The 27,621-nt window shown below is 43.7% G+C and overlaps 1 protein-coding gene across 1 annotated transcript in view; it reads left to right on the top strand.

Annotated features, from left to right (window-relative positions):
• Window positions 1-27,621, top strand: part of LOC311146176 (epidermal growth factor receptor-like) — a 75,759-nt gene that overhangs the window by 33,224 nt on the left and 14,914 nt on the right. The window contains exons 2-9 of the mRNA XM_084182667.1: window positions 22,223-22,374; window positions 22,830-23,016; window positions 23,639-23,770; window positions 24,070-24,138; window positions 25,103-25,221; window positions 26,098-26,239; window positions 26,830-26,946; window positions 27,270-27,396. Coding sequence (XP_084038793.1) covers window positions 22,223-22,374; window positions 22,830-23,016; window positions 23,639-23,770; window positions 24,070-24,138; window positions 25,103-25,221; window positions 26,098-26,239; window positions 26,830-26,946; window positions 27,270-27,396 — 1,045 coding nt within the window. The remainder of the gene's footprint in view (window positions 1-22,222; window positions 22,375-22,829; window positions 23,017-23,638; window positions 23,771-24,069; window positions 24,139-25,102; window positions 25,222-26,097; window positions 26,240-26,829; window positions 26,947-27,269; window positions 27,397-27,621) is intronic.

Consider the following 27,621-nt stretch of genomic DNA (forward strand, 5'->3'; position numbering starts at 1 on the left):
CATCAAGAGTGGAAGGCAGTTCATGGGAGACCAACTCGTCCTTGATATAGTCAGCCAAGCTATGGAAGAACGCGTCCACCAACGATGGTGTGTTCCAAGAACTTCGTCTTGCCAGGGTTCGGAAGTCGATGGAATGGTCTGCGACTGTACGTCTGCCTTGTCGAATACTGAACAGTTCACGAGACGCCTCTGCGGTTGGTGAATCCAGGTCAAACACCTTCAGCATCTCCTCAGCAAACAGGTCGAAGGTTGCACATGCGGGGGTTTGACGTTCGAACTCTGCTGTTCCCCAGAGTCGAGCTCGGCCCGTCAGGTGAGTGATGGCATACCCGACCTTAGCCCCCTCCGTGGCGAAGGTCCTTGGCTGCAAGGAGAACTGAAGTCGGCAGCTAGTCAGGAATGGCCGGACCTGGGTAGAATCGCCGTTGAACCGCTCGGGGTTTCCAATCTTGGGTTCCGGGGCAGCGGCTGCAATGACCGGGGCAGGTAACTCGGAGGCAGGACTGGTGGGCAGACTGGCTGGGGTAAGGTTGGTGAGGAGTTGGATGATCATGGCGAGTTGTTGTTGCTGCTGCTGGGACTGCTGCTGGTGCTGCTGGAACTGCTGATGCTGTTGGTGGCCGACCTGAAGCAGAGAGGTGATGTCGCCGCTCATGCGGCCTAGCTCTCTCTCAGTGTGTTCCAGGCGTAGCATGGCGGTGGGTTGCTCAGGTTCTTCGGTTTCCATGTCGGGGGAAGTGTGCGCTGAGTCCATAATGGTCAGATCGTACTGTCACGGTTCAGACAGACGACAAGAGGACCACAATTGCGTCACACCAGAAAGTTTATTAAACTTAAGGGAAAAGGGAAGTAGGGAGTGAGTGAAGGCTCCAGGGGTTATTCCGTCCAATGTGCTGGGTCTGTGCCCCCCCCCAGTGGCAGCGATGCGTCCGATGACGCCGGTGGTTGGTGGTCCAGAAGTCCGGGGTCGAAGAGTAGTCAGGAGTCGTAATGGCAGAAAGCAGGTCTGGTTTTCCTGGGGCAGAAGAGTATCCAAGAATCAGGCAGGTCCGGGGTCACAAAACAAGGGTGAGCCAGAAGCGCGAGCAAACAGGTTCCGGGTGTGAGCTTTGCAGACGATCTGACAAAGGAGAGCTGAAAGACAGGACTTTAAATACTGGGAGAGGTTAGTGGGTAATGCAGCGCAGCTGGCAGAGTAATTAGAGCCGAGCAGAGCAGGGACAGGTGGAGCTAGTTAGGCTGAGTAGAGAGAGAGTGGTGAGCAAAGTGGAAGATAGTGGAAACAAATTAAGGTGGTAACCCGGTGGAGTGAGAGGGCTCATGACAATTCCCATACATTGCATGACATTATAGCATAATGAGTAGCCTAATCTAGAGCAGAGGGCTGAAATATTATTGAAAATAAATGATTTGTTCTAGGTAACAAAGGGAGGTTTATGGAGGTTTCCATGATAGAAATACCTTAGAGTGCAAAGTTGGAATGATTCCAATAGGATTAGCCCAGTAGACCTTGTATTCACTATATGATCAACCTCCCGCTCTGAGCTGATTATGGTAGAGCGAGAGAGTCAGAATTGTTAATATGGATTCACTTCTCTGGGTATTATCAAAGTACAATCCACTGTGGGCATGGCATACAAAGTAATAATCGCCCATGCAGAATATTGCCCCAAAGATTAGAATAAGTTTAATTGGTTTAGGGGGTCAAAGAGCAACACAAGAAAGTTAGATTGCTTTCAAATAGTCAAGCATATGAGGTATGTGAAGAATGCCAAGCAGCTATCGCCATTGGCAGCGAAGGGGGAACGCTTCGTTGGGTCATTGTATATGGGTCATTTTCCCCCGTTTCTGTCTGTCTGTCTGAGGCAGACACTAAGGTTGGTTGTTTTGCAAGCAATGGATAGTCTTTAGATCTCAGACATTTAGCTAAAGGATGTGAAGTTTTCCCAGGCCAAATTACCCCTAATTCTGTTTTTTGGCACCAACAGTACCTAGAGCTGGAAAAGCCATGGAAAGTTAGACATTCAATTTTTTTTACAGGAAACATCATTGCATCTGCTGAGAGGAGTTTGATCCGAAGCTCACATCTCTCAATAAGAATGCTGTGATACCATTGGTTGGACTGTGTGATAGCTGTTTTAGCCAAACAATTGTAGGACCGTCCATGTTCTTCATACACTATATATACAAAATTATGTGGACACTCCTTCAAATTAGTGGATTTGGCTATTTCAGCCACACTCGTTGCTGACAGGTATATAAAATCGAGCACACAGCCATGCAATCTCCAAACATTGGCAGTAGAATGGCCTTACTGAAGAGCTCAGTGACTTTCAACATTGCACCGTCATAGGAGGCCACCTTTCCAACAAGTCAGTTCATCACATTTCTGTGATGCTAGAGCTGCCCCGGTCAACTGTAAGTGCTGTTATTGTGAAATGGAAAGGTCTAGGAGCAACAACGGCTCAGCCGCGAAGTGGTAGGCCACACAAGCTCACAGAACGGGACCGAGTGCTGAAGTGCTTAGCGTGTAAAAAACGTCTGTCCTCGGTTGCAACACTCACTACCCAGTTCCAAACTGCCTCTGGAAGCAACGTCAGCACAATAACTGTTCGTCGGGAGCTTCATGAAATGGGTTTCCATGGCCAAGCAGCCGCACACAAGCCTAAGATCACCATGCGCAATGCCAAGCGTCGGCTGGAGTGGTGTAAAGCTTGCCACCATTGGACTCTGGAGCAGGGGAAACGCGTTCCCTGGAGTGATGAATCACGCTTCACCGTCTGGCAGTCCGACGGACGAATCTGGGTTTGGCAGATGTCAGGAGAACGCTACCTGCCCGAATGCATAGTGCCAACTGTAAAGTTTGGTGGAGGAGGAATAATGGTCTGGGGCTGTTTTTCATGGTTCGGGCTAGGCCCCTTAGTTCCAGTGTAGGGAAATCTTAATGCTACAGCATACAATGACATTCTAGACGATTCTGTGCTTCCAACTTTGTGGAAACAGTTTGGGGAAGGCCCTTTCCTATTTCAGCATGACAATGCCCCCGTGCACAAAGCGAGGTCCATACAGAAATAGTTTGTCAAGATCGGTGTGGAAGAACTTGACTGGCCTGCACAGAGCCCTGACCTCAACCCCATCGAACACCTTTGGGATGAATTGGAACGCCGACTGCAAGCCAGGCCTACAACATCAGTGCCTGAGCTCACAAATGCTCTTGTGGCTGAATGGAAGCAAGTCCCTGCGGCAATGTTCCAACACCTAGTGGAAAGCCTTCCCAGAAGAGTGGAGGCTGTTATAGCAACAAAGGGGGGATCAACTCCATATTAATGCCCATGATTTTGGAATGAGATGTTCGACGAGCAGGTGTCCACATACTTTTGGTCATGTCGTGTATCTTCTCCCTAGCTACCCACTCCTGGTCTGTGTGTATGTGGTATAGAGCGTTTCACACACATACTGACTATGAGCAACGGCCCTAGTGCTCAGAAGTGAGTGCATTACACCCTGATAGGGGGAACGATTCACTGTCCGCCAAGACCCAGACCCTTTGATGAGTGATGCAAAACAGCCAGCGCTCAGCACTGAGGTCCTGGGGTCCCTGCCAACAGCACTGCTTTGTATCCGGTAAGATGAGGGGGCGGCTTTAAAACAACTGTCCCCCGCTCCGCACTGCAGCCATGATCACTTCAAACAACTAGCTTAAAAAAACAAGGCATTGTTTTGGCTTCCGTTACCATCCATGTGCGATATGTATTTTTATCACACAGAGCAAGGGTCATTTCAATCACACACCCCAAATCTAACAATAGAAGTCAAATGAGCCTCCGTTTCTGTGTGAGATTTTTCACATAAAGGAAGTGTTACAGCGTTTTAATGTCAGGTTTCATATCATATTTTTTGCACAATTTCCAGATAAGGCGATTGTTTTCTCAATACTCTGAAGATTATTACCAAGCTGAATAATTGTCGTTATACCCCAAGCTCTTGGCACCTCTTTCACATTTTAGGCATTTCAGTTTGATGTGTCATCTGCAAGTCATAACTAAATTCTTTTAAACTTCACGGTGAAAATGGAATTGGTCACACTTTGGGCCAATACAAGACACAATGTAACCAAATCCCCCTTTCGTAGTGTCCTTAATTCAGATGGCTCCTTAGACAGCTACGCAAGCTAAGATGGTTTAGTGTGAAGAGGCCTAGAAACTGCTTATCCAAAGGAAATTCCCGATCAAACTTGTAGGTGATGTCATGACGATGTTAGCTAGCTAAACTCATGCGCAGAAACACATCATTGGGTCTAACGGTCATGTTGCGCCGAACTGTGCATATGCATGCCGTCAAATCAAAGGCACGCCTTCGATATAAAGTTATTTTTAACGTGAGGTTGGAGTAATAACATGTTCAGCTACATAAGACATTGGCTCGAATCTACAGTTGAAGTCGGAAGTTTACATACACCTTAGCCAAATACATTTAAACTCAGTTTTTCACAATTCCTAACATCTAGTAAACATTCCCTGTCTTAGGTCAGCTAGGATCACCACTTTATTTTAAGAATGTGAAATGTCGGAATAATAGTAGAGAGAATGATTTATTCCAGCTTTTATTTATTTCATCATATTCCCCTTGGGTCAGAAGTTAACATACACTCAATTAGTATTTGGTAGCATTGCCTTTAAATTGTTTAACTTGGGTCAAACGTTTCGGGTAGCCTTCCACAAGCTTCCCACAATAAGTTGGGTTAATTTTGGCCCATTCCTCCTGACAGAGCTGGTGTAACTGAGTCAGGTTTGTAGGCCTCCTTGCTCGCACATGCTTTTTCAGTTCTGCCCACAAATGTTCTATAGGATTGAGGTCAGGGCTTTGTGATGGCCACTCCAATACCTTGACTTTGTTGTCCTTAAGCCATTTGGCCACAACTTTGGAAGTATGCTTGGGGTCATTGTCCATTTGGAAGACCCATTTGCGACCAAGCTTTAACTTCCTAACTGATGTCTTGAGATGTTGCTTCAATATATCCACATAATTTTCCTTCCTCGTGATGCCATCTATTTTGTGAAGTGCACCAGTCCCTCCTGCAGCAAAGCACCCCCACAGCATGATGCTGCCACCCCCGTGCTTCACGGTTGCGATGGTGTTCTTCGGCTTGCAAGCAACCCCCTTTTCCTCCAAACATAACGATGGTCATTATGGCCAAACAGTTCTATTTTTGTTTCATTAGATCAGAGGACATTTCTCCAAAAAGTACGATCTTTGTCCCCATGTGGAGTTGCAAACTGTAGTCTGGCTTTTTTGTGGCGGTTTTGGAGCAGTGGCTTCTTCCTTGCTGAGCTGCCTTTCAGGTTATGTCGATATAGGACTCGTTTTACTGTGGATATAGATACTTTTGTACCTGTTTCCTCCAGCATCTTCACAAGGTCCTATGCTGTTGTTCTGGGATTGATTTGCACTTTTTGCACCAAAGTACGTTCATCTCTAGGAGACAGAACGCGTCTCCTTCCTGAGCGGTATGACGGCTGCGTGGTCCCATGGTGTTTATACTTGCGTACCATTGTTTGTACAGATGAACGTGGTACCTTCAGGCATTTGGAAATTGCTCCTAAGGATGAACCAGACTTGTGGAGGTCTACAATTTGTTTTCTGAGGTCTTGGCTGATTTCCTTTGATTTTCCCATGATGTCAAGCAAAGAGGCACTGAGTTTGAAGGTAGGCCTTGAAATACATCCACAGGTACACATCCAATTGACTCAAATGATGTCAATTAGCCTATCAGAAGGCTATTTTCTGGAATTTTCCAAGCTGTTTACAGGCACAGTCAACTTAGTGTATGTAAACTTCTGACCCACTGGAGTTGTGATACAGTGAATTATAAATGAAATAATCTGTCTGTAAACAATTGTTGGAAAAATTACTTGTGTCATGCACAAAGTAGATGTCCTAACCGACTTGCCAAAACTATAGTTTGTTAACAAGAAATGTGTGGAGTGGTTGAAAAACGAGTTTTAATGACTCCAACCTACGTGTATGTAAACTTCCGACTTCAACTGTAGGTTTTGCCTTCATAAATCGAGAAAATTATATAAGTCGAGTCTGCTTTGCGAAAGGGTCCCGGAAGTATTGCAATGTTGGGCCTCTGGGTTTAGAAGCTCTGTGACGCTAGGCTAATTCGCTAATGACCCTGCAGTCCTTCTATTGAATCACACTGTGTGTGTGTATGTGACTGAATGAATGAGGAGGAAACTATTCATCACTAGGAGGCTATAGTAGAGGCCCCCAGTCTCAGTCTGCGTAATGCGTAAACCAGGGGGTGAAACTGACGGTGAGTAAGAGCTGAGCAACACAATGCCGCTTACGGTCTAAAACCTCAGTCTTTTTAAAAGTATGTATGCCTTTTTATGGGTCCAGAGAGGCAGAGGCAATAGAGTGAGTTAATAGGGATGTGACTAAGGCAGTATCTGAGTTGGCACAAGTGGTTGGAATCACACACGAACAGTACTAGGAGAAATTCAGTTTGATCCCTGATATCCCCTTCACGCTTCCCTAGTATAAACTGTTTTCAATCTGTCCCATTTAAAAGTTTAGAAAGATCAGGTTCTACTCACTACCACTGACTACCATGACTTAACTGTAGCTTTCAGTGTAGGGTTGATAAGTTGCAACCAGTGTCTTTATCTCCTGTGCCCTTAGAAGCTGTTAAGATAAGAGCATCTGCTAAATGACGTAAATGTAAATGTAAATGTTAAGGACACAGAGCTCAGCCTTCCTTATCTGTGCTGCGTGCTGCTCTGCTTGGCTCCACTCGGACCCGGGATGGCTTTGGGAATGCTGCTGAAACCAAACCAATAGGGCATTCCCAAATCACAGCTGCTTTTTCTTGCTGGAATGATGTGTGAAATGTGTGGGTTTTTCTGCCTGTGGTTTTTGTCCCCCCCCCCCCTCCCTTCTCCTTTTCCAGGCATGGTTCTCTAAAGAGCATTGGTAAAGGAAAGGGGAAATGCCTCCACAACCTCCTTTTGTGTGTGTGTGTGTGTGTGTGTGTGTGTGTGTGTGTGTGTGTGTGTGTGTGTGTGTGTGTGTGTGTGTGTGTGTGTGTGTGTGTGTGTGTGTGTGTGTGTGTGTGTGTGTGTGTGCGCGCGCGTGTGTGTGTGTGTGTGTGTGTGTGTGTGTGTGTGTATTTTTGTTTAAATATCCTTGTGGGTACTAGAAGCCCTCACAAGGATAGTAAAACAAGGAAAATCTGGACAAGTGGGGACATTTTGCTGGTCCCCACGAGGAAAAAGGCTATTTTAGACTTATGGGTTAGGTTTAGGGTTAGCATTACAATTAGGGTTAGGGTTAGGGTTAGAATTAAGGTAAGGGTTAGGTTTAGGTTTAGGGTTAGAGTTAGGGTTAGGTATAGTTTTAGGGTAAGGGTTTTGGGGTTAAGGTTAGGCTTAGGGTTAAGGTTAGAGTTATGGTTAGGTTAAGGGTTAAGGTTAGGGTTAGGGTTAGGGTTAGGGTTAGGGTTAGGATTTAGGGAAAATTGGATTTGGGATGGGAATCAATTATTTGGGCCCAACAAGGATAGCAATACAAATGTGTGTGTGTAAGTGGTGTGCGTGCGTCAGTGAGTTAGCAGGCAGCAGTGAGTTTGTCTTGCCGGCCTCTCTGCCGGCCGAACCACCCACTCTCTCTCTCCAGTCTTCCTCTCTCTGACTTCCTGTGGGATTGCTAAAGAGGAGGATAGTGTTTGCAGAGGAAGGGGGAAAACACTGGGAGAGGAGGGGGAGACGGGGTAGAATGTCTTGAGCCTAAAAGGGGACAATGGGGAGAATGTCTGGAGTGAAAGAAGGAAAGGAGGTGGGCAGACTGTTGAAAGTTTAAGGAGGCTGGTGGGTAATTATTGGATTTTAAAAGGGTTAGATATTTGAGTGTTGGGTGACTGGTGGGATGCAGTGTGATTTAAAAACAGAGAAATGGATAGCACATACAAATGGTGCCAAGTATGTTTATGACATGGGTGTCTAATGATTATAAAACCCAGATTGAATTGTGGTCTTCTATATGGGACAGCTGTGGGAAGTGATACTGGTGCAGGTACGTGTATGTATGGCCACTGGCAAGCTAAAATAAATGGATGCTTTTACTTGGTTATTTACACATCTATAACATATCTTTCTGTGGCCACAAAAGGGCATCATTTGGAGCAGTGAATGAGCCATTGATAGTTCAAATAAATGAAGGAAGGGTCTGTTGTGTGACCAGGGATCACTTTGGCAATTCAAGGGATCACCGACTTGAATGCCATGAAAAGAGCTTCTTGTATCAATATCAATATCAAACAGCAGCTTTGTATAAGCCAAGCCTACATCAGGGATGTCCTGAGGACATTCGGCGACGTTCCCATTAGGTCCCTTAAGAGTTTCGGCGAGACATTATCCCTCTGACGTTCTGAGAACATTCTGAGAACGTCGCGTGATGTTCCCAAGTGAACGTTCTCTGGGGGACCTTTGTCGAGTTGCCTGTAAGTTCCCAGGATGTCACTGAGGACCATGTCAGGACCTTTTTAAGACGTTCTCAGGACTTTCATTTTACTAGTTCTTAGGACGTTGTGTGATGTCCCAAGGGACCGTTCTCTGGGGGACCTTTTTCTAGTTTGTCCCAGGGACGTCCCCAAAGACGTTTTTAGGATGTTCTTGGGACGTTGTGTCATGGCCCCCTGGAGGTTTTGTCTAAGTCCCGGTTTGTCCTAGGTTAAGGATCCCAACTTCATTTGTGGTCCTCTGTAGCTCAATTGGTAGAGCATGGCGCTTGTAACGCCAGGGTAGTGGGTTCGATCCCCGGGACCACCCATACGTAAAAATGTATGCACACATGACTGTAAGTCGCTTTGGATAAAAGCGTCTGCTAAATGGTATATTATTATTCATTTAAACGTTTTAACGTTTAAACGTTCACACCCCTATACAGTACAGCAGAGTAGAGAAGAGTACAGTACAATATATTAAAATATACTGTACTCTACTCTAGTGTGTTCTACAGGGCCGTAGCTACAAATGAGGACACAGAGGTCCGGACCTCTGTAATTTTCGAATGTCTTATTATATATTTTTTTAGGAACTCATTCGGAGTCTCAATTTGTAAACTGGTTGCAGCAGTTTTCTTATTGTTATATGTCACTCACTGACAGTCACTCAATTAGCCCATGTAAGTTAAACATTTTCAGATTGGTAAATTATTCTAGTCTAGCCAGCTATCTAAACTTGTAGTAATCATGGCCGAATTACCGACTGGCACGCAGGGCACTTGCCCAGGGGCCCTGACCTCCAGGGGTCCCCCATTGATTTTGTTAGTCACTCTCACTCAGATATCATATTAACCTGGCAAAAGTCATGGTCAAAATGTGTAGAAACAAAAAAATCGGCTAACAGATCCCTCTTAAATTATAGCTTTTAATCCCGGTGCTGAGTTAATGTAGATCGACTGAGGTGAATGAAGCTACAGCAACCAATGTATATTGGCTGGGGTCATTTTTGTTTGTTTTTGCTGTTCTCCAAGTAGCATTTTAGTGTTTTTAAATTGTATAGAAATGCAGTAAATGAGCTTCACCTTTTAAAAATGTATTAGGTTCTTGATTTTGGGGCCACCGATTTGGTAACAGAATGATGCATTTTAATCACTTAATAAATCATAAACCAAATTGTTTTAGTAAAAACACTTACTGATTGGTAGGTCTATCTTTACTTTACAGGAAAGTACCTGGATGTGCGCATGTTCTTCAGCTTTTGTACTTCTGTGAACCTTCACTATCGGAGGGGAAATTTGAAAATATCAAGACTAGGAAATGTTTCTTAAACGTACAGAAGGCACCATTTCTGCAAAACTAAATATAAATGTTGATATAAGTTGGCAGGCGTTGTTACTTCAACATGATTGTGTATGTGTGTAATGTATTTTTAATACCTTAAGACTTTTTCTGCTAGATGTTTTTGCTAGATCCCTTTTCCATCTGTTTGACCAGAAATCAAAGCCTTTGCTTATTCCAAATATTTGGGATGAAAAAATAAATAGAAAAACGTATAAATGCCTTAATTTCTCAAGCATATAGACTCTTGTCTTTCATTTGACACCAAATGAACTTCGCCCCCCTTCTTAGTTATTGTTGCGACTTACAAGAAACGGTGTGTGTGCTGTGCAACAGTGCAGAGTGACTGGGTCTATTCCTGTGTGTTTGTAAGGAACTTACAACCAGCATTCCACCACAGGGTCACAGAGTAAACATATGACTGACCCTTCTGCTGCAGATATCTGGAGTGTCTCAGTGACTGTTAGAGAACACTCTGTGTTTGTACAGAAACACTCTCTGACTGGGGTAAACATTAGCCTTTTGGCCTTTACTTGGTCTCTTTTCCCTCAGCTTCTAAAGGACCAAACCGCTCCAAAGACAACATTTTCAAAGCCTTTACTTTCAGCTCAAACTGTAAGAGCTCTTCCAGTGAGAAGTCATGGAGTTGTGGTGTGATTACAGAGGACTCAATCTGCTCTCCAGATAGATTAACGGAAGTTAAAGTGAACACAGTTAGAAGGGATCATCGGTCATTCACAGCATTCACTGGTGTTTTGTCCTCTCTGCAACCCTGAGGGGTACAGGCAGCCATTTCATTTTCCTCTATTAAGGATGAGGCTTAAAGATGTCCCTCTCTCTCACTACAGTATACAGCACAGCTTCAGCCACAGTGGCTCTTCAACATCTGGCTGGGTTGGTTAAATCACCTTCCTTCCTCTATGGCTTAGAACTAGAACATTCTCCCAGCCACCCTTGGGACAACAACCCAGGCAGCATTTGGGCTAGCATCGTAGTTCATATTCAGCATAGCTCTGACAGCACTGACCCCATGCAAAAGTCAGAGGGGCCTGCTGTGTAGTTGCATCCATCCGTTCTGTGTGTGTGTGGAAGATGGGGGGGGAGGGGGGAGTATCCGCCACCTTCCACTCCCATTGTGGACCCATTTCTTATGAGACGCCCCAAGTTGTTGTCTCAAAGGGATTGATGCTACATGCATCTCCCACGCAGAGGAAGATGAAGTCTTCCTCTGGCCTCACAGTACAAAGAGCAGGATATTAGGAAGGGTTTGTTTAACTGCAAGTCTGTAGGCCTATTCATGCACACTAGGCCTAAACAGGGTACTTCTCAGAATGAAGGTTTTCTATTACGATCCATACCTGTGTATGTTAACTGCATTAGTAAACCAAAGTATTATCTTTTAATCATATTGCGAAATCGGGACTTAACCCCTCACCCCCTCGTCAACATCAGCCAATCAGAAAGGAGGAGATGAAGAGGGAGGAGGAAGTTTGTGCTCAATGCACAGGAAGTATGGGGGAAGTGCTTTATTTTCCTCCCTCTGATAGTGGGCCTTTGAGATTATGCTCCCATCAAATCTGGGGGTCTGGATGGAAACTTGAGGCAGTGCACTGCACCCCCGAGGAGCCTATACTTTGTACTGCATCCAAGGAAAGCAGAAGAACTGCTACACAATGCATCTGTTTTCCCCTTCAGAAGCATGGTGTCTTTGCGTTTAAGAGATAGATTGCTGAATAAGAAATAGATGATTATTCTTATTAAACTTTTCTGACTCATACAATTTATTACATGTATTTAATTTTATATTGATGATACTATCATTCTGCATTAATAGAAATGCAGCCGAAGTCTTACTAAGGAAATTAGTATTTGAATTGATTTGTAATGAAGAGAGGAAAACACTGGCGGTTGGGTTACACACAATAATGCTCTGCTGTGATTCTTTCTTCGGGAGGGAGAAAATAAACAAGAATATAAATTAACATAGCCACTTCCCTTTAATTATGAGTAAAATGTCACTAATGTAATTATCAGACTCTGGCTGCAGTGTAATTGAATTGGAGGTAGTAAATGAGGGGAAGGAAACAACGTTGTTGGGTCATTTCTGTTTCCCCCAGTACAACAGGCTTTCAATCATCATTACCTTTACTGAAGATAGGCTATAGATACATTAGTACAACCCAGTTGGCATATGAATATTGTTTACCGTTTGCTTTGGTGAAATTAGAGCAATTCTTGATACAGAATTCAACTTGGCCAAATTCCTCACCCTAATAGGCCTACAGAGGTTCCTTGCAAACACTCTTTAGTAACAACTTTTTATAACAATGTAATGTTAATGGACTAATAAACTAATGTTTGGAGATGAAGTAGCTACCTCATTACACGTCCTGCAGTTTAAAGATCTGATAGCCTCCAGAAACAGAAATCTGCTCTCACAACCTTGAGTTCTAACACTAGTCCAGCAAGCAAACATCAAAGGGCAAATATGTGACCCCACATTGGAACAAGTTCAGATGACTAATGATCAGGTTAGTCTAGGATGTGTGTGTGTGTGTGTGTGTGTGTGTGTGTGTGTGTGTGTGTGTGTGTGTGTGTGTGTGTGTGTGTGTGTGTGCGTGTGTGTGTGTGTGTGCGTGTGCGTGCGCGTGCGTGCGCGTGTGTATGCGTGCGAGCGGCATTGTGGCTGCTTCAGTACAGGGCGCTCCAGGGAATGTTCTGTACACCTGGGTCTCTCAAACAGGAAGTTGTCTACCTGATTACATAACACACACAAAGAGGTAGAGGTTGTGGAGACTTGCCAGAGCCGCCACTCCCTGCCTGCTCCTCCTTGGCTTCTGGCATTGTAAGTGACGTCACCGCAGCTGGGGGAGAGGAAGTGAAGCGTTTTAACAATATCACAAACTATCTCCTCACTCATCCCATTGACTTAATCAGAAATCACTCCCTGTGCATCTTACGTAAAGTGACAGTACTCTCTTTCTTGATGAGTCAAACGTGCATCAGGTGTGACAAAAGAAATGGAGCATCCGGTTTGAGTTGTAGTTTCCATTCAACAAAAACAATTTCAAGTATTTCCACATTCAGTTCTCATGAAGGATTGTAATGGAATACTATCTAACTAGGGATGTGTCCAAGGTATTTTAATGGTTCTCAGATCCATGTAGAGGCAGATGATTGCATCATTTGCACAAAAGCAATTTTTCAATTTTAACTATTAATCTGGTATTCATTATAAATCTTTGATTATCTCTTAATCATGAGCGTAGTGCTATTCTATCCTCTAAAAGGACGGGCTGCATCTGAAATGGCATTCACTAAAGTGCACTACTTTAGACCAGGGCCGTTCCTTTTATAGTGGACAACTTTTGAAGTGGATTCACTTTGTTTTTTTGTTTCTTCTTGTCGTGGCGTATGCAGTAAGTCGTTTTATGGTGGTGTAATGTCAGGTCGTTTAGAGCACTGCCTGAGTCTGCCATAAAACTGTTGATGAAATCAGTAGGCAAATACAGTGCAATGTTTACCATGGCTTGCACACACACAAAAACACACACACACACACTTTTTCATCAGATTGAATGTAGCACTGACATGTAAGAAGACAGCAAGCCATCCTGCCCTCAGATGTGTTATTGTAAACAATAACGTTCAACCTTTTCTCATCTTTAATTGGAATTCTTCAATAGATAACCTCTCAATGAGAGAAGGGCAACAATGACAAGACACATGGCCATGTTTTAGGCCTGATTGTAGCTGAACGTGTAGTTTGATATTGTAAGTCAATCTTATGGCACACAACTGTGATAATATGATATCACTCCCTATGATGATCTATCTGTGATGTCAAATTATGGTTAATACGTTAATGCATTTCCTCTTACTACTGTATATATACACACGTTGTGATGTTTTTGGTTTATTCCTCTTAAGCCTTTCTGTCAGTCCTAATTGAGTTCATTACATTTATTAAATCTCACATCATGCCTCTCCTAATTAAAACAAGAGGCAGCTTGCTACAGTAGTGTCCTAAATCTGCCTCTGTTGCTAGGCATTAAGGTGTTAGGGTCTGCCTCAATTGCCACAGAGTCAGGGTGTTAGGGTGCATCCCAAATAGCACCCAGTTCCCTATATAGTGCACTACATTTGACCAGAGCAGTGCACTATAAATGGAATAGGGTGCCATTTGGGACGCAACCTTAGTTAGGCCAGTGGAGTGGAAGGTAAGGGTTAATGTCAGGGTGTTAATGAGGACTAGAACATAATGGCTTCACAGAGGAACACAGCTGTTCATGTCCTATACTCTCTCTCTGATTGGCCTCATCACTAGCCTGGTCCCAGATCTGTTTGTGCTGTATTGCCAGCTCCTATGTTTTCTGCGAGACAATGACCAGATAAATTGGCAAGACAGCACAAACAGATCTGGGAACAGGCTAGCCCATCTCAACTGATCACAAGAGCTAGCAATAACAAACAAGTGAAGTATACCATGGAAGGAGTAAATAGAGTAAGATTGTACTTTTGACATTTGTGTTGCCAGTTCCATTATGAAGTTCCATGGTATCATTTCCAGGACAAGCTTTGATAGAATAATAATCCTTAGTAATGATATGTTTATTTCCTCCATTCTTGGCAATGAAAAGGCCAGTGTTGTGTTAGTTAGGTGTGTCTTATGCTGAGGCTGCTGCTTGAGTTCTGGAGCGTGTTCTGGCTTTGCAGTCAAGGCCAGGCATGTTTAGGAATGTATTCCTAGGAACACTACAACAACAGACAGTAACCAGCTTTCCATCCAATAATTTTATGCGAGTGAAGAACATGTCTGATAAAACATGTCATGACAGGCCTGATTGAAACATAATTTTTCAGTAAACTTTGCAAATGTCGACAAAACAAAATACGCAGATAAGGTGGGATGTTTTTGTGTCGGTAAAATGAATTATGCGAGAAATGTCGGTGGAAACGCTTTTATGCGCAAATACTGATATAATAACCATCATGTCGAAATAAATTTGGAGTCGAGCGATGACATGTTGTGTGGTCCTCCCACTACGACTCGTCGTGGAAAGCATGCAGTTTATTAGGCTGTAGATTAAATAAATGATGATGAACTTCACAGGGTGGTGAAAGTGCAAGGTGATGAGTTTGATGCTCCTTTCCAATGAATATCGAGGGTCTTTTTCTGGTGACATGATAATCGACGCTTGGCTGCCGTTTGACAAATACAAATAATCTCACTATTTTGTCCATAATAATAATCTCATCATGTATACACGTGTCCTAGCAGATAGCGCAGTTGGTTAGAGCGCACGTGCCAATACCAGAGTGGGCACACTCGTTATATAACACAACATCAGTAGAGTTGAAAATGCGATGGAAACCCATTTCACTTGTACTTTTTATTTGGTACATGGGAATTTAACCTCCAAATGGTATTTTTATGTGCAGTACGTCATCACGCACAGCCTTTTATCAGCAACAAGTCAATTTGATGGAAACACATCTCTGGTGGGAAAATGCGCATATTGTTTTTATGGGGATTTTAGAATATTTGCATGACAATCTGACGCCAATTGGATGGAAACCTAGCTACTGAATGGAATTTGAGGAAGATAAATTCCCTTATTGTCCCAAAGCTCTTCCTCTGACACCAGGGACAAATTAACAGAATTTAAAGTAAAGTAGTGTCGCGCTTGCGCAACCACGACCATAGTTTTTGTTAGAGCGATTGGTTAGATTGCTGCTTAGTGTGTGTGAAGTGTTGTGGTGCAGAGGGTCCCTGGTTCGATTCCAGGCTACTCTGTTTGTTAAAAGTGAATTTTATTCCATATTTAACTATGTACTGTACAGTCGTCTATAGTTGATCCCTTGTGGTCTTTAGTGTGTAATGATGCTTGGGAAAGCATGCGTCTTTCCTCATGTGCCCCTGATTCACAGTATCACTTGTCAGTCTCAACAACCTGTCAGACCAGCTCAAGGGACAGACAGACAGACAGACAGAATGAACAGGAAGTCAGTAAGGTGACCTGTTTCCTCCAGACCCACATTCTCCTCAGTCAGTCTCTACTACTATGTAAAGGATCCTTTTTTCTTCTTCTTTATTCTTAACTCTAATAGTGCCTCATTGCTTTGTCTTATCCAAACGGGTTATGTAAGAGTAGATTAGAGCATTATCAGCCTGTTATCGTAGGCGGTTGTTGTACTGGCTCACTCAATGGCTCTATTGTTGTTGCTAGAGCCTGTGTGTACATACACATCATCAATACTTGGAAGATCCTGCAACATTTTTTATTGTGCCAAGAATGGGAGTTGTAATCCAATATGTCTCCGGCTTTAATTTCCAAAATGTCTTAAAGGTCCCGAACAGTCATTCTGATTCCCATGTAAAAAAGCCTTTTGAGTGACTAAAATATCATTTTATTTTTGGGGTATAGAAATGCACACAAAAAAAAAAAACGTTCTCTCTAATGGCTATCTACCAGGAAGTTTGAAAAGACAGGCTGAGTGGGCGGGAAGTTTATTGATTTATTTATTTTTATTTCACCTTTATTTAACCAGGTAAGCCAGTTGAGAACAAGTTCTCATTTACAACTGCGACCTGGCCCAGGGGCGGCGCACAAATTGGCCCAGCGTCGTCCAGGGTAGGGGAGGGAATGGCCGGCAGGGATGTAGCTCAGTTGATAGAGCATGGCGTTTGCAACGCCAGGGTTGTGGGTTCGTTTCCCACGGGGGGCCAGTATAAAAAATATATATGTATTCACTAACTGTAAGTCGCTCTGGATAAGAGCGTCTGCTAAATGACTAAAATGTAAAATGTATAAAGCAAAGCAGTGTGATTAAAAACAACAACAACACAGAGTTACATATGGGATAAACAAACACAATAGAAAAATATAAAATCTATATACAGTGTGTGCAAATGTAGTAAGTTATGGATGTAAGGCAAAAAATAGGTCATAGTGCAAAATAATTACAATTTAGTATTAACACTGGAGTGATAGATGTGCAGAAGATGATGTGCAAATAGAGATACTGGGGTGCAAATGAGCAAAATAAATAACAGTATGGGGATGAGGGAGTTGGGTGGGCTAATTACAGATGGGCTGTGTATAGGTGCAGTGATCGGTAAGCTGCTCTGACAACTGATGCTTAAAGTTAGTGAGGGAGATAAGTGTCTCCAGCTTCAGAGAATTTTGCAGTTCGTTCCAGTCTGTAACAGTTTGGATCTAGAGTGTCACCCCCTTTGAAGAGGGGGATGTCCGCGGCAGCTTTCCAATCCCTGGGGATCTCAGACGATACGAAAGAGAGGTTGAACAGGCTAGTAATAGGGGTTGCGACAATTTCGGCAGCTAATTTTAGAAAGAAAGTGTCCAGATTGTCTAGCCCAGCTGATTTGTAGGGGTCCAGATTTTGCAGCTCTTTCAGAACATCAGCTATCTGAATTTGGGTGAAGGAGAAGGGGGCATGGGCAAGTTGCAGCGGAGGGTGCAGAGCTGGTGGCCGGGGTAGGAGTAGCCAGGTGGAAAGCATGGCCAGCCGTAGCAAAATGCTTGTTGAAATTCTCGATTATCGTAGATTTGTCAGCGGTGACAGTGTTTCTTAGCCTCAGTGCAGGAGGCAGCCGGGAGGAGGTGCTCTTATTCTCCATGGACTTTACATTGTCCAAAACCTTTTGGAGTTAGTGCTACAGGATGCACATTTCTGCTTGAAAGTATTAATGAGCTTGCCTTGACTGAGAACTCTTTGAAATAACTATGTCAAGAAACGTGGATGCAGTGTTGCAGTAACATAATCTCAAGCAAACTTGGTGACAAACAAAGCAACTCAAACAACATTGAAATTGCATCAATTACCTCTTTTTAAAAATATATATATTTGGCAGGTCTCTTGTGATACTTTTCACGGATGTGTTAACTTGACAACTGCGTCAGAGTTTTGAATGACCCTTCCCCCTCTTTTGTTCCATGCTGGCTGAAGACATACAGTGAGGGAAAAAAGTTTTTTTTTTTTTGTCATTTTAGCAGTCGCTCTTATCCAGAGCGACTTACATGAGCAATTAGGGTTAAGTGCCTTGCTCAAGGGCACATCGACAGATTTTTCACCTAGTTGGCTCAGGGATTAGAACCAGCAACCTTTCGGTTACTGGCACAACGCTCTTACCCACTAAGCTACCTGCCGCACCCTAGTATTTGATCCCCTGCTGATTTTGTACGTTTGCCCACTGACAAAGACATGATCAGTCTATCATTTTAATGGTAGGTTTATTTGAACAGTGAGAGACAGAATAACAACAAAAAATCCAGAAAAACGCATGTCAAAAATGTTATAAATTGATGTGCATTTTAATGAGGGAAATAAGTATTTGACTCCTCTGCAAAACATGATTTAGTACTTGGTGGCAAAACCCTTGTTGGCAATCACAGAGGTCAGACGTTTCTTGTAGTTGGCCACCAGGTTTGCACACATCTCAGGAGGGATTTTGTTCCACTCCTCTTTGCAAATCTTCTCCAAGTCATTAAGGTTTCGAGGCTGACGTTTGGCAACTCGAACCTTCAGCTCCCTCCACAGATTTTCTATGGGATTAAGGTCTGGAGACTGGCTAGGCCACTCCAGGACCTTAATGTGCTTCTTCTTGAGACACTCCTTTGTTGCCTTGGCCGTGTGTTTTGGGTCATTGTCATGCTGGAATACCCATCCACGACCCATTTTTAATGCCCTGGCTGACGGAAGGAGGTTCTCACCCAAGATTTGACGGTACATGGCCCCGTCCATCGTCCCTTTGATGCGGTGAAGTTGTCCTGTCCCCTTAGCAGAAAAACACCCCCAAAGCATAATGTTTCCACCTTCATGTTTGACGGTGGGGATGATGTTCTTGGGGTCATAGGCAGCATTCCTCCTCCTCCAAACACGGCGAGTTGAGTTGATGCCAAAGAGCTCGATTTTGGTCTCATCTGACCACAACCCTTTCACCCAGTTCTCCTTTGAATCATTCAGATGTTCATTGGCAAACTTCAGACGGCCCTGTATATGTGCTTTCTTGAGCAGGGGGACCTTGCAGGCGCTGCAGGATTTCAGTCCTTCTGTGTTACCAATTGTTTTCTTGGTGACTATGGTCCCAGCTGCCTTGAGATCATTGACAAGATCCTCCCGTGTAGTTCTGGGCTGATTCCTCACCGTTCTCATGATCATTGCAACTCCACGAGGTGAGATCTTGCATGGAGCCCCAGGCCGAGGGAGATTGACAGTTCTTTTGTGTTTCTTCCATTTGCGAATAATCGCACCAACTGTTGTCACCTTCTCACCAAGCTGCTTGGCGATAGTCTTGTAGCTCATTCCAGCCTTGTGTAGGTCTACAATCTTGTCCCTGACATCCTTGGAGAGCTCTTTGGTCTTGGCCATGGTGGAGAGTTTGGAATCTGATTGATTGATTGCTTCTGTGGACAGGTGTCTTTTATACAGGTAACAAGCTGAGATTAGGAGTACTCCCTTTAAGAGTGTGCTCCTAATCTCAGCTCGTTACCTGTATAAAAGACACCTTGGAGCCAGAAATCTTTCTGATTGAGAGGGGGTCAAATACTTACTTCCCTCATTAAAATGCAAATCAATTTATAACATTTTTGACATATGTTTTTCTGGACTTTTTTGTTGTTATTCTGTCTCTCACTGTTCAAATAAACCTACCATTAAAATTATAGACTGATCATTTCTTTGTCAGTGGGCAAACGTACAAAATCAGCAGGGGATCAAATACTTTTGTCCCTCACTGTAAACCATACCCCTCCACAAACACACCTTTTCCGATGTTGGTTACAAGGCAGTACTTATTTAAATTAGGTAAGAGAATATCATGTTACCATTGGTGTAATAAAATGAGTGTTAGGGTGATGTCACCCTATCCCCTTAATAAACCCGCCTCCTGAATCCAAGTGTTTGACATGGGGAAGGGGACCTTTATGATCAAACTTCATTAATGTAGAAGTGACAGTCATTTTTCATACTTTGGTCATCATACTTTGATCTGGATTAATCTAAATATCAACCAATTTCATGAAAAACATGATTTTGACTGTTCAAGACCTTTAAATAATCCTTGTTATCTAACTCGAAAACCTGTCTGTTCATTAACTTCAGTAGAGGCCGTATTCATGGACCGATAGCGTCCCATTAATGTTGCCAATATTCTTCCTTTTGACAGGGAGATGAGTGGAATAGATAATAGCCCCCATGAATCGCATGTGTGTGAATAATAACTCAATATATTTCTGCACAGAGATGACACGGTGCAGAGTCGCTAGGCATTTGTTTTAACTAGCCTGAATAGCAGTGGAAAGAGTCTACAGTCGTGGTCAAACGTTTTGAGAATTACACAAATACTAATTTTCACAAAGTCTGCTGTCTCAGTTTTGATGATGGCAATTTGCATATACTCCAGAATGTCATGAAGAGTGATCAGATGAATTGCAATTAATTGCAAAGTCCCTCTTTGCCATGAAAATGAACTTAATCCCCAAAAAAACATTTCCACTGCATTTCAGCCCTGCCACAAAAGGACCAGCTGCCATCATGTCAGTGATTCTCTCATTAACACAGGTGAGAGTGTTGACGAGGATAAGGCTGGAGATCACTCTTTCATGCTGATTGAGTTAGAATAACAGACTGGAAGGTTTAAAAGGAGGGTGGTGCTTGAAATCATTGTTCTTCCTCTGTTAACCATGGTTACTTGCAAGGAAACACGTGCCGTCATCATTGCTTTGCACAAAAAGGGTTTCACAGGCAAGGATATTGCTGCTAGTAAGATTGCACCTAAATCAACCATTTATCGGATCATCAAGAACTTCAAGGAGAGAGGTTCAATTGTTGTGAAGAAGGCGTCAGGGCGCCCAAGAAAGTCCAGCAAGCGCCAGGACCGTCTCCTAAAGTTGATTCAGCTGCGGGATCGGGGCACCACCAGTGCAGAGCTTGCTCAGGAATGGCAGCAGGCAGGTGTGAGTGCATCTGCACGCACAGTGAGGCGAATACTTTTGGAGGATGGCCTGGTGTCAAGAAGGGCAGCAAAGAAGCCACTTCTCTCCAGGAAAAACATCAGGGACAGACTGATATTCTGCAAAAGGTACAGGGATTGGACTGCTGAGGACTGGGGTAAAGTCATTTTCTCTGATGAATCCCCTTTCCGATTGTTTGGGGCATCCGGAAAACACCTTGCAGGAGAAGACAAGGTGAGCGCTACCATCAGTCCTGTGTCATGCCAACAGTAAAGCATCCTGAGACCATTCATGTGTGGGGTTGCTTCTCAGCCAAGGGAGTAGGCTCACTCACAATTTTGCCTAAGAACACAGCCATGAATAAAGAATGGTACCAACACATCCTCCGAGAGCAACTTCTCCCAACCATCCAAGAACAGTTTGGTGACGACCAATGCCTTTTCCAGCATGATGGAGCACCTTGCCATCAGGCAAAAGTGATAACTAAATGGCTCGGGGAACAAAACATCAACATTTTGGGTCCATGGCCAGGAAACTCCCCAGACCTTAATCCAATTGAGAACTTGTGGTCGATCCTCAAGAGGCGGGTGGATAAACAAAAACCCACAAATTCTGACAAACTCCAAGCATTGATTATGCAAGAATGGGCTGCCATCAGTCAGGATGTGGCCCAGAAGTTAATTGACAGCATGCCAGGTCGGATTGCAGAGGTCTTGAAAAAGAAGGGTCAACACTGCAAATATTGACTCTTTGCATAAACTTAATGTAATTGTCAATAAAAGCCTTTGACACTTATGGAATGCTTGTAATTATACTTCAGTATACCATAGTAACATCTGACAAAAATAACACTGAAGCAGCAAACTTTTGACCACGACTGTAGTCTGAGCCAAGATAAATATGGTCGGCCAGCTCAGACCACACCAGCATCGTAGGGGTCGATTTCCCATTCTAGATTCAATCCAGATCAGCTATTGAATGAGCCAAAGTATGACCGTGCACAGCACAGCTCACACCTACAAACAAAGAAATTAGCTAACTTAAGCTCCTCTGACACACATGTGTGGATAGAGGCGGAAGTGAATCAGAGAGTCGGTGTACTTTGTTATCTTGGGTATACCAGTGTACATTTTAACAGAGACTATGCATGATGAATATCACTATCCATGTAAGGGTGCTTGGTAGCTAAGATATTCCTGTATGGATCAAGGCATCCGTTTTTTGATAACAGCCATGTTTGTTCTTGCCAGCTCACCAACTTGTTTTGATATGAGGGGCCTACTACTCTAGCTCTATAAATGTTCATTGTGAAATTCAAGTACGCTCACTTTTCACTCAGATGTTCTCTCTTCTACTCTCCTGGATGATTTCCCATCATCATCTCCTCCCTTTTCCTCCACAGTATGCCAGGGCATCACTAACCGGTTCAACCTTCTGGGGTCAAAAGAGGGCCACTACTTGAACATGGTCAAGACCTACAGCAACTGTACTGTTGTCCTAGAGAACCTGGAGGTCACCCACATGGAGGACCACCATGATCTGTCTTTCCTAAGGGTAAGATAAAGGAACGCTAGCCTGGTCCCAGATCTGTTTGTGCTGTCTTGTCAGCTCCTATGAACAATGACCATAGGAGATGTCAAGATGGCACAAACAGATCTGGGACAAGGCTACAGGTAAGGAACCCCTTTGTCTGGAGAAAGCATTACTGGATGAAAACATCACAGCTGCAAAAAATATCTAACAAGCTTGTTTTAACCTACGGGCATGGTCCAAAGCTATTTCAATGGGTCAGCTGTCCAAAACACCTCATTAGAGCCTTGTAGCTTCAGTTGAAATAGTCTCTTAGGTTGCGCTCATACTTGTGACTAGGTTCAGTGGGTTACCGGTAGTAACCTTGTGTGAACCTTGTCTAGCTATGAGGTTGTAGACAGGTGATGCGAAAACCAGCAGGACCTGAGCTGGAGCCTCTAGGTCTGGTCTAACCCAAATCTTTCCTTGTTTGTCCCCAGTCCATTCAGGAGGTGGGTGGCTACGTTCTGATCGCCCTTAACACAGCCAACAGGATTCCCCTGGACAACCTACGCATCATCCGAGGCCACACTCTCTACGACAATGGCTTTGCCCTGGCTGTGTTGCTAAACTATAACAAGTCAATGGGAGCAGGCACCACCGAGCTGCCTCTGACCAGCCTCACAGGTCAGTCTCTAGGACTGTCCCTGCACTGCCCAGGCAATCTCTATACCCAGCTTCATAATGAATGGTCACTGTGGGCCTTCTCACATACTAGAGCCAAACCAGGGAAACTCTGAGCCCTTGTTATAAACTAGGATTAGGGTAGGGTTGTATCTGGAGCTAGGTGTTGTGGTTGAGGGTTAGGGTTTAACCAGGTTGTGTACATTAAGCTAGTGTTAGGGTTGTGATTGAGGCTATGGTTAGGGCTTAACCAGGTTGTGTACATTAAGCTAGTGTTAGGGTTGTCATTGAGGCTATGGTTAGGGTTGAACCAGGTTGTGTACATAAAGCAAGGGTTGTGGTTGTGATTGAGGCTATGGTTAGGGTTGGACCAGGATGTGGACATGAAGCTAGGGTTAGGGTTGAGGCTAGGGTTAGGGTTGAACCAAGATGTTGACACGAAGCTAGGGTCAGGGTTGAGGCTAGTGTTAGGGTTGAACCAGGATGTGGTCGCAAAGCTATGGTTGCATTTGGAGCTGGAGTTGGGTTATAGATTATTTAATATACACAGTTTTATTACATTAATTAATTCACATCAACATTTAGCTTCCACCTGAAAATAAACGCATCTCTCTCCATTTTCCAGAAATCCTGAAAGGAGGAGTGAAGTTCTCAGGCAACCAGCTGTGTAACGTGGAGACCATCCAGTGGTTGGACATTGTGGACAGTAACAGCAAACCCAACATGCAGTTACCTGAACCCAGCAGAAATCGTCTCTGTAAGGAGCTGCTGTTACAGCACATTAAACAATGCGTCACATAAATGTACCTACTACAATCCCATTCAATATGTTGTGTTTTTATACACCCTTGAGGCTAGATTTGTTCATGTTGTTAGATATTAACAGGAAGCTGCTTCACCCAGTGCAGCCAACATTTTAGTAATGTTTAACTTTCAACTATCAAATACTCCAACTTTGTTTTATTGAACATTAAAGTGCTAAAGTACACTATAAAGTATTGAAGTACACTGAAGTTGCAGAGTTCTTGAACTATTATTTTGATATATTTTCTGTAGGTGAAAAATGTGATCCTGGATGCTTCAATGGTTCATGTTGGGCGCCTGGCCCAGAACACTGCCAGACATGTAAGTCTGTAAACCATACTCTAATATTGTTGAAAGGTACACTACCGTTCAAAAGTTTGGGGTCACTTAGAAATGTCCTTGTTTGATCAGAAATACAGTGTAGACATTGTTAATGTTGTAAATGGCTATTGTAGCTGGAAACAACTGATTTTTAATGGAATATCTACATAGGCGTACAGAGGCCCATTATCAGCAACCATCAGTCCTGTGTTCCAATGGCACGTTGTGTTATCATTTTAAAAGGCTAATTGCTCAATAGAAAACCCTTTTGCATATGTTAGCACAGCTGAAAACTGTTGTGCTGATTAAAGAAGCAATAAAACTGGCCTTCTTGAGACTAGTTGAGTATCTGGAGTATCAGCAATTGTGGGTTCGATTACAGGCTCAACTTTCTTCTGAAACTCATCAGTCTATTCTTGTTCTGAGAAATGAAGGCTATTCCATGTGAGAAATTGCCAAGAAACTGAAGATCTCGTACAACGCTGTGTACTACTCCCTTCACAGAACAGCGCAAACTGGCTCTAACCAGAATAGAAAGAGGAGTGGGAGGCCCCGGTGCACAACTGAGGAAGAGGACAAATACATTAGAGTGTCTAGTTTGAGAAACAGACGCCTCACAGGTCTCAACGTCAACAGTGAAGAGGCGACTCCGGGATGCTGACCTTCTAGGCAGAGTTGCAAAGAAAAAGCCATATCTCAGACTGGCCAATAAAAAGAAAAGATTAAGATGGGCAGTCTGAGATGTGGCTTTCTCTTTGCAACTCTGCCTAGAAGGTCAGCATCCCGGAGTCGCCTCTTCACTGTTGACGTTGAGACCTGTGAGGCGTCTGTTTCTTTCGAAAACAAGGACATTTCTAAGTGACACCAAACTTTTGAACGGTAGTGTAAGACAAAACAAGGGCTTAGTTGTATGATATCATAACTGGCACCTGCACATTACTAATGCTGTTTTCCTTCCATTTAGTGACGAAGCTGAACTGTGCCCAGCAGTGCTCTAAGAGGTGTAAGGGCCCGTCTCCCATCGACTGCTGCAACGAACACTGTGCTGCTGGCTGCACTGGACCCAGACCTACAGACTGTCTGGTGAGAGACCCTAACCATAACCCTAACCCATCTTCACACTGTATCGGACCCAGACCTAGACCGTCTGGTGAGAGACAAACCGACAGACACATACGCCACTTTCACACACTACTGGGGTCGGGAGTATTTCTTCATGTCATGTGACCTGACCAGGAAGAGAGAGACAGATGCCACCATTGTACTGGGGTCATAGGGTGGGACAGGAGTGATCATGAACAATTCTGGGCTTTAGTTAGGCTTTAAGTAGGGTCCAGTTTTTTCTGGTCAGGTCACGTGGTCTGAAAAAACCCTAGCTAGTCATAGGTCAATAATGGAGGCCAATTGCATCTCTCACATATACTATGTTTTTTCCTTATTCTTTGTAGTTATTTCTTCACCAAATAAATGTGTTAGGAAACAGACACACATTCCATTTCACATTTCACACATATTTATTTCTCTTTTATGATGCTCCCTTTTGTCGTATTGGCTGGTGACCAACATACTGTACACCAGTAACACTGTTTTCTATCCACTTTATGATTGAAACCACATTGTGTTGCTTTTGCATCCGGTGACCCTTTCTATCACTGAATAAACCCTGCTTTTTGACAGAATCAGGCTTGGTCCCAAGCTGGTAAGATAAGCCGGCGTCACCTATTCCTCTCTGGCTAAACTGAGCCGTGAAATAGGAATGCAGTGTTAGAATCTGTGCATACGGCGCTGTTATGGTCCAATTGCTCTGTCAATGAAGGCTGGGCTGTATTTATTAGGACATTTTGCAACAGAAAGTGAAAACAAGCGTTTCTTATTGGACAAGTTCAGGTAGTCCATTTCCTGTTTGTCTGTTTTCTTCCATTTGGTGCTTAATGAACATAGCCCTGTTTGGTGCCGTAGGCCTGCCGGGACTTTCAGGATGACGGGACATGTAAAGACTCGTGTCCGCGCCTTCTGCTCTACGACCGCAACCTTCACCAACTGGTCAACAACCCAGACGGGAAGTACAACTTCGGGGCCACCTGCGTCAAGACCTGCCCTCGTAAGAAAACCCCCATGTCCCATCCATGTCCCCTTATGACCTCCTCTATGAGGCTACTGTATATTAATTAGAAGCTTTGTACACAGAGGGTGCTTCAGCCGAGACATTCAGCGATGTGAAACGTTCAGATATGGTATGCTGGTGTGCTGAACAAGGGGCCAAATGGTCCCTCTAGGCCAGTGTTTCCCAACTCCAGTCCACCAGTACCCCCAACAGCACACATGTTTGTTGTAGCCCCAGACAAACTCGCCTCATTCAACTCATTGAGGACTTGATGATTAGTTGACAAGTAGAATCAGGTGAGTTTGTCCGAGGCTACAACACAAATGTGTGCTGTTGGGGGGACTCGAGGACTGGAGTTGGGAAACGCTGGCCTATGGGCTGGTGTATTGCTCTAAGTCAGTCAGTCTGTGCCAGTCTCTGAGTTTAATCATAAACTGCATAAACGAGGAAAGACAATACTACAGCTGCCTCCACTTTCTCCAGGCTGTTAGAATCAGCTCTCAGACACTGGCATGCATGCAATCCTGTTCTATACAGTACACAATGCATTACATAGGTTTGTTATATATTCTGTTTTTTCCCCTCAGATAACTATGTGGTGACAGACCATGGAGCGTGCGTTCGGACGTGCAGTGGTGACACATACGAAGTGGACGAGGGAGGGGTTAGGAAGTGCAAGAAGTGTGATGGACTGTGCCCCAAAGGTAGAGTTGATACTGCCACAACTCCTAACGTTATTTTACATCCTCATGGCAGGGATGATAGCGTTCATGATGATACTGCCTGAATGTGTCTCTCTGTAACATGTAATGTTCATCCCACAGTGTTATTCCCCAACGATGCACTGCAGGGTTGTGTTCAATACAATTTGATTTCCAATAGAGGATTTTCAGATTCTTGAATTGGAATTTCATTTTACTTCTTGAATACAAATGTATTTTACCCTGCTGTACTGCACTAGTTTTCTGGGGGAGGAAGAAATCAGAAGCCAAGTTTGTTTTTATTAATATGTTACACATTTTCACAGTTTGCAATGGACTTGGAATGGGGAAACTTGCCAATATTCTGTCAATTAATGCCACCAACATTGACACATTCAAAAACTGCACCAAAATCAATGGGAACATTGCTATTATCTACACATCTATCCATGGGTAAGTGTTAAGAACATATAGAATAAGACCTAAGAACATATAGAATAAGACCTACGAGCCTGTAGAATAAGACCTACGAGCCTGTAGAATAAGACCTACGAGCCTGTAGAATAAGACCTACGAGCCTGTAGAATAAGACCTACGAGCCTGTAGAATAAGACCTACGAGCCTGTAGAATAAGACCTGACTAGTTTTTTACATCACATATAATGTATTATATTTGTG

The sequence above is a fragment of the Coregonus lavaretus genome (assembly GCF_964263955.1).
Source record: "Coregonus lavaretus genome assembly, chromosome: 19".
NCBI lineage: Eukaryota > Metazoa > Chordata > Actinopteri > Salmoniformes > Salmonidae > Coregonus > Coregonus lavaretus.